We start from the raw sequence: 7,149 nt of genomic DNA, 5'->3' as shown, positions 1-7,149 counted from the left end.
CCTCCTCCCTCCTCCTCCTCCTCTCTCCTCCTCCTCTCCCTCCCTCCTCCCTCCTCCCTCCTCCCTCCTCCCCAGCCCTCCCCTCCGCCCCTGTCCTTTCTGGCTCACCATCTAGGCTCCCTTCCCACCTCCTTCCTTCTCCTCCGTCCTCTCATCCACTCACTTGGAGCTGAGGGGACCAGGGATGGCCACACAGGAGCTGCTGCTCAGCCTCTGACTTAGTAAGGAGGGCCTGTCCCCCCGCCATTGCTGCCCGGGCTCCCGGACCTCTGACTGCAGCGGCTCTCCCTGCCCTTGCTGCACTGTCTGTCTGCATGTCCAGTCCCACCAGGAGCCCCCTGCACCATCATCTGTGGCCTTTCTTCTGCTTCCTTCCAGGACCTTCTACCAGTTTGAGGCCGCCTGGGACAGCTCCATGCACAACTCCCTCCTGCTGAACCGCGTCACGCCCTACAGGGAGAAGATCTACATGACCCTGTCCGCCTACATTGAGGCAAGGGCACTCCCCAAAGCTGGGGTGCAGGCAGGGGGCTATGGGGGTGCTTGTGAGCCCTGGACAATCCCAGCTGGCCCTGTTCTCAGAGGACAGCCCAAGGCCTGAGTTGAACCCAGATGCTTTTGATGGCCCTGCTTACAGCTGATCCCCTCCGGCGTCCACGGCGGTGGGTTTTGTCCTTGAGATGACAGTGCAGTTCTGTTCCAGGGGCTCAAAACCAGGAGTGCCCCACTTGCACTGCCCTGCTCCAGGGTCTGCGGCCAACAGGCCTCTCCTTGACGCCCAGCTGGGGGCTGGGAGTGGGGTGTTTCTAGCTGGTTCAGTAGGGAGGGGCAGCTATAAATGGGGCTGTCTGTGACCACCTCATGGGTGGTAGCAAGGTCGGCCTGAGAACAGTGGAGGCTGTGCCCCGCGGGCACGGGGCACAGGGCAGGTACCCAGGCCCGTCACCTGCTGTGAAGTGACGTCCTGTGGCATTTCAGAGTTAAAACGTGGGCCCAGCCAGGTCTGCTGTGAGGCAGCGAAGTGGGCAGGCCTGGCTCCCTCTCCTGCAGTGGCTCAGGGCAGGAGCAGATCCTCCCAGGGTCCCTGTGCCCAGTCCGCTGTTGCCCGCTGCAGATGGAGAGCTGCACCCAGCCCGCTGTCATCACCAAGGACTTCTGCATGGTCTTCTACTCCCGCGACGCCAAGCTGCCAGCCTCACGCTCCATCCGAAACCTGTTCGGCAGCGGGAGCCTGAGGGCCTCAGAGGGGTGAGCCTACGGGGGCGGGCCGGGGAGCTGCCTCGTCTGCCACCTGGTGCGGTGAGAGCCACCCTAAACTCTGCAGAATGCGCTGGGTGTCCCCTGTGGTCTGATACCCATGGGACTTGTGTTCAGAAGGTCGCAAGCACCGCCCGCTCCCGGCCAACTCCCTGCTGGCCCTGGCCCCCTGGGAGGGGCCGGAGAGAACCTGGCCAACCTGGCCACGGGTAGCCTGTGCCCTGCGTGGGGGCACCCCTGCACCCCTGCCAGTGCCTTGCTCCCGGGACCACAGGGTCTGCACTGCTGGGACTGCCTGCTACGCAGGGCAACAGGCGGGAAGTGGGGCCCTGGACAGGACTTTGAGCAGGACGTGGCCAGGCGGGTCCTCTGGGAGGCTGCAGTGCCCGAGGGCATCGGCTCGGGCAGGACCTTGCTTGCACTCAGCACTTCCTGCGTCCTGGGGGTGGAGGACGAGCCAGGACATCAAGGCAGTGAGAAGGGCCGTCCTCTGCAGGGCTGGGACTGCTGACCCTGCAGGCCTGTGGTCACCTTTGTTGGGTGTTCCCATGATCTGCTTCATGTACCCAGTGTCCAGGCCCATCTGGGCACAGCCAGAGCAGGCTTGGGGGTCAGGAAGAAGTCTGGGGTGGAACTGCCTAGGCAGGCTACAGGTCACAGACCCCAACCGTCGGTACCCGTGACAGGCACCTAGATGATGTGGTCATAGGCTTGTGCCCAGAGTGTGTTTGATGGTATGAGGGTCCGCTGTCTATCAGCCTGCCTGTCCCCATCCTGGTGACCATGCCCTCCCCCCCCCCGCCGTAGCAACCGAGTGACTGGCGTGTACGAGCTCAGCCTGTGCTACGTGGCGGACGCCGGCAGCCCAGGTAGGCCACACCCTGCCCTTCTGCCGAGCCGAGGCAGGTTCCTGGGATCACTGGGCTGCTGGGTCTCTGCTCCACTTGGGGTGACCTTAGCTAAGCTGGGGTCCCTTACCTGCAAAACGCAAGTGCTCACCTTGAAGCCTCTGGGGTCATTCTCAAATGGAGAGAGTGGGGTGAGCTGGCCCTGCGGCTGCCAGGTCTTAGCCCCAGGGCCTCACTGCTGACCTTGGAAGCTGACCTTGATCCCCCGAAGGGAGGGGTTTCAGCGGCTGGGACTCCCTGGTGGGTAGGAGAACCTGGCAGCCCTCCGGAAGGACAGAGTGCCTGTTCTCGGCCAGGGATGCAGCGGCGGCGCCGGCGGGTGCTGGACACCTCCGTGGCCTATGTCCGGGGTGAGGAGAACCTGGCTGGCTGGCGGCCCCGGAGTGACAGTCTGATCCTGGACCACCAGTGGGAGCTGGAGAAGCTGAGCCTCCTGCAGGAGGTGAGCCCCGGGTCCGCCCAGGCCCAGCGGCACCATGGCCCTGTCCCCAGGGTGAACCACACGGAGCACATGCCCCTCGAGCTGACTCGGGAGACGTGGGGTGTTCAGACAGGGATGAGACAGAAGTCCAGGGAGGATATTGGGTCTGGCGTCTGTTGCTCTGGGCAGGGACACCACCTCCACAGCCAGCTTGGGCTGTCCAGTGTGGCATGTCCGTGGGGAGACTGAAGCCCCATGCCCCAGCCAGCCTTCTGTCCTTGCCCAAGCCACTAGCACTGCAGAGTGGCACCCTCCACCCCAGAACCCAGGTTGGGAATGCACGTGTCCGCAGCTCCCGGCTGGCCCATGCACTGTGGCCAGGAGGCCGTGGACAGGGAGGGCAGCCGGGGGGGTGCTGAGTCCCCCAGGCCTTGTGGCCCTGGAGTCTGCCTGCTCAGTTCCCGTGGGGGGCCCCCAGCCAGGGCCAGACCCCCTCACGCTGACCAGAGAGCCCGCTGCTCAGTGGTGCCGCCTGCGCTGGCCTTGCCCTTCACGGGTGCGGCTGCTGAGTGCCGTGTTCCTGCTGAAGGTCGAGAAGACCCGTCACTACCTGCTCCTGCGGGAGAAACTGGAGACCACCCAGCGGCCCGGCCCTGAGGTGCTGTCCCCCGTCTCCAGTGAAGACTGTGAGTCCCGAAGCTCCTCCGGCGCCTCCTCCCCACTGTCCGCCGAGGGCCGACAGTCGCCCCTGGAGGCACCCAATGAGAGGCAGCGGGAGCTGGCAGTCAAGGTAGGTGGAGCCCGCGGGTGGCACCCAGGCCCATCCCTGGGGCTGGCTCCAGTCAGAGCCCAGGAGCGGGGAGGGTGACGGACCCGGAGCCCCCTCTAGCCGCGCCCATCGCACTCTGGAGCAGGGGAGTCGGCTGGGGGCCTTTTGCTGCCTCGGACCCCAGCAGCGACCTGCCCTCTTGGGAACCCCCGAGCTTGTGAGGAGCGCACAGCTCCCTGCAGCTGGACCATCTGTGGTGGCATGGACCAGTGGAAGGTCTCCTGCACATCGTGAGACTCTCCCTGGCTCACCTGTCCCCGGGGCAGTGTCGGCACCCACCTGACCGGCCATGCTTGGGCTCGCCCGTCTGCCCACGTGTGGCCTGACAGTGCATGCTCTCTGCCCACAGTGCTTACGTCTGCTCACGCACACCTTCAACAGAGAGTACACCCACAGCCATGTCTGCATCAGTGCCAGCGAGAGCAAGGTGGGTGGGGTCCCAGGGCCACCTGTGGGGCCCTTGTCACCAAGAAGTCCCATCCTTGTCAGGCAGAGTCATGAAGGGTTTTCTGAGGGGCACCTCCTAGCTGAGCAGCAGGCATCCCAGGCCGGGGGTCCTGGGAGGATGGCGTGGTTGAGGGTCCCGTGTGCCCTCCCAGTGCCTCCTGGCCCCTGCTGTCTTCCCATCCCTTGGACTGGGGTCCTTCCTCGGAGGAGGCTCGTCCTGCAGGCTCAGTCCCCTCCCAAGCGAGGCTGGTCTGGTGCCTCACTCCCGCAGCCTCCCAAGGCTGCCCTGCACCAGGTCAGGCGAGCCTTCTGCCTGGCCCACGGCCTTCACCCAGCAGCCTCCTGCTGGCCACATGCCACAGAGGCTGTGGAGGGGCACCTGGAGCTGGCCTCACACCTGGAACCCACCTAGGTCAGCGCAGACCTGAAGCTCTGGGAGGGGCTGGGAGAGGGGGGGTCTCCAGGACAGGGGGCACCTGAGCCGAGGCTGGGGCGAATCGGGAGGTGGTGTCCCAAGCAGAAGGCAGGATGCAGCCAGAAGGCCCAGAGGCCCTGAGGAGGGCTGCTCTCCCTCAGCTCTCTGAGATGTCCGTCACCCTGCTGCGGGACCCGTCCATGTCGCCTCTGGGAGCAGCCACGCTCACCCCGTCCTCCACCTGCCCCTCTCTGGTTGAAGGTCGCTACGGTGCCACCGACAGGCGGTGAGTGAGCCCCGGGCTCCTGGAGAGGCTTCCATACCCCAAGCTGGGACTCGGGCATAAGGACAGAGAAAGAGGGCAGGGATGACGGAGGGCCTGGGGTGCCACAGGTGAGGGCAGGGCCTGGTGGAGAGGGCGTGGTGGCCTCTCCAGGGGTGCATGGTGCCCCGTGTGGCTTGGCTCCACATGGCCTCCAAGCGCACGTACCAAAGCACATCCACAAGGAAGTCAGAACAGAGCTCCGGAAGTGCTCGTGGGGAGAGCCGCCTGGCGCGGCCTAGGGACCGTGTGCCCAGCACCCTGAGCACTGCCAGGCAGCCTGCGGCACAGCGTCCGGGAGGAGCCCCTGCCCGGCTCACTCCACTGATGGCGGATTCAAGGGAGTTTGACTCCTGTTTGAAACGCCTCTGGGTTCCCAGATTTTCTTTACCAAAAAGAAGGGAGGGGAGAGGGTCTCGACCCCACACCTGAGACAGGCTTCACACAGCCTGCTGGGCTCCTGGCTCCCGTTGTCACCTTGGTCCCTCTGAGGGGATGGGCCCAGGAGACAGGCGTGGGCCTGGCGAGGAGCCCTGGCAGCAGACAGTGTGTCTCCCTGCTTTCCAGGACCCCGCAGCCCTGCTCCCGGCCAGCCAGCCCAGAGCCAGAGCCAATGCCAGAGGCAGACTCCAAGAAGCCCCTGTCCCCTGCGCGGGCCACAGAGGCCGATAAGGAGCCCCAGCGCCTGCTGGTCCCCGACATCCAGGAAATCCGAGTCAGGTATGTAGGGCCCCACATGAAGCTGCCCACCAGCAGGCAGTGCCCCTTACCCGAGCACAGGGCAGAGCCAGGGGCCAGGCCTCAGGCACACACCCTCCCCCACGTGCAGGACAGTTCTGAACCAGGTCAGGCAGACCCCTTGACCCAGACTGGGGACCACTTTGTTCTAGAGGGGTCACCCCACCCCCGATGGTCCTGGTGCTGCTGTGGCAACATGCAGACGGGGGGTGGGGGGGGGGGCGGGGTCCGAGCCAGAGCGGGGCCTAGTGTCACCGGGCCGTGATTGGCAGCTCCAGGGCTGTGTCTGCTCTTCAAGTCTCTCCATCCCCAGCTGGGATGTCCTCTGAGCCCCCAGAAATGGGCCAGAGGTGGGCTGGTGGGTCTGGACTCCGGCCTCTGGCCCGCTTTCTCCTGGGCAATGACCAGTACTGCGGGCCTGGCTCTGGGTGGGGGGCCGTGACTTCTGCCTTTGCCCGCACCACACCTGGCTGCCGGGACGTGAGCCAGCAGATGCCCTGCCCCACAGCCCGATCGTGTCCAAGAAGGGGTACCTGCACTTCCTGGAGCCGCACACAGCCGGCTGGGCCAAGCGCTTCGTGGTGGTACGACGCCCCTACGCCTACATGTACAACAGTGACAAGGACACGGTGGAGAGATTTGTGCTCAACCTCTCCACGGCCCAGGTGGAGTACAGCGAGGACCAGCAGGCCATGCTCAAGGTACGCCCGGGCCCGGGGCCCCCACAGGGCGGGGACAGTGGGGAGGAACCGGGCCAGGCCTCTGTGCCCCACATGGGGTGGGTGGCACCTCTGTGCCCTGCCCAGGCTGCGGCACTGTGTCCTGTGCACAGAGATGGGACCTGGGGCTCAGCCCTGCTGCAGCTCAGTCCTGGTGACCACTATTGGTGATGAGTGTGGTCCTAGGGCAGGGCAGATATGGCCAGTGGCCCGTCCTGTCCTCCTGGGGAACCTGTGGCACGTGGCTCCCTCCCTCCCCGAGTGTGGCCTTCTGGACACATAGGAGCAGGCTCCCTGGGGCCTAGTGGGGAGAGAAGTCCTCTGAGCCCAGGAGCTGTAGAGTGGCCTCCCCTGTAGGAGGGGCAGCAGGAACTCAGTCCACCGCCCACACCCTGCACACAGGCCAGCAGGGCCACTCAGCCACGGCCACTGGAGGGGCAGACGCTTCCCCTGGGGTGCAGAGCAGGGTGGGGCACAGGCCCAGGACAGAGCTTCCTGACCGAAGAGGCTTCTGGAAGGGAGCCGGAGGACCGCGGGTCGGGATAGGCCATGTGCTCTGCAGAGGGGTCGCCCTGCCTCCCCACGAGGTTTGGCCTGCGGCTCCCCGAGCCCCACCCCAGAGTCCCCAGGTTCCTTCTCAGGAGTGGTGGGTGCCGGCCCGCTCCTTCTTACCACAGCCTCCTTTGCAGACGCCCAACACGTTTGCGGTGTGCACAGAGCACCGTGGCATCCTGCTGCAGGCCAACAGTGACAAGGACATGCATGACTGGCTGTACGCCTTCAACCCCCTCCTGGCGGGGACCATCCGGTACGGCTGTGCCCGGGCCCCGCCAGCCAGCCCAGAGCCAGAGCCAATGCCAGAGGCAGACTCCAAGAAGCCCCTGTCCCCTGCGCGGGCCACAGAGGCCGATAAGGAGCCCCAGCGCCTGCTGGTCCCCGACATCCAGGAAATCCGAGTCAGGTATGTAGGGCCCCACATGAAGCTGCCCACCAGCAGGCAGTGCCCCTTACCCGAGCACAGGGCAGAGCCAGGGGCCAGGCCTCAGGCACACACCCTCCCCCACGTGCAGGACAGTTCTGAACCAGGTCAGGC

General features: G+C 65.6%; 1 protein-coding gene across 30 annotated transcripts in view; it reads left to right on the top strand.

The window, feature by feature from the left end:
* Positions 1 to 7,149, top strand: part of Kif1a (kinesin family member 1A) — a 62,000-nt gene that overhangs the window by 51,584 nt on the left and 3,267 nt on the right. For all 30 annotated transcript variants that reach the window (XM_015481671.2, XM_048808921.1, XM_048808920.1 and 27 more), the window contains 10 exons: positions 379 to 493; positions 1,115 to 1,248; positions 2,065 to 2,126; positions 2,462 to 2,607; positions 3,176 to 3,376; positions 3,765 to 3,842; positions 4,439 to 4,563; positions 5,167 to 5,319; positions 5,846 to 6,038; positions 6,746 to 6,864. In XM_015481671.2, the coding sequence (XP_015337157.1) occupies positions 379 to 493; positions 1,115 to 1,248; positions 2,065 to 2,126; positions 2,462 to 2,607; positions 3,176 to 3,376; positions 3,765 to 3,842; positions 4,439 to 4,563; positions 5,167 to 5,319; positions 5,846 to 6,038; positions 6,746 to 6,864 (1,326 nt within the window). The remainder of the gene's footprint in view (positions 1 to 378; positions 494 to 1,114; positions 1,249 to 2,064; positions 2,127 to 2,461; positions 2,608 to 3,175; positions 3,377 to 3,764; positions 3,843 to 4,438; positions 4,564 to 5,166; positions 5,320 to 5,845; positions 6,039 to 6,745; positions 6,865 to 7,149) is intronic.

The sequence above is a fragment of the Marmota marmota genome, unplaced genomic scaffold, assembly GCF_001458135.2.
Source record: "Marmota marmota marmota unplaced genomic scaffold, marMar, whole genome shotgun sequence".
Taxonomy (NCBI): Eukaryota; Metazoa; Chordata; class Mammalia; order Rodentia; family Sciuridae; genus Marmota; species Marmota marmota.
Note: the sequence above shows the minus strand (reverse complement) of the source record. Positions and strands in the feature narration are given on the sequence as shown.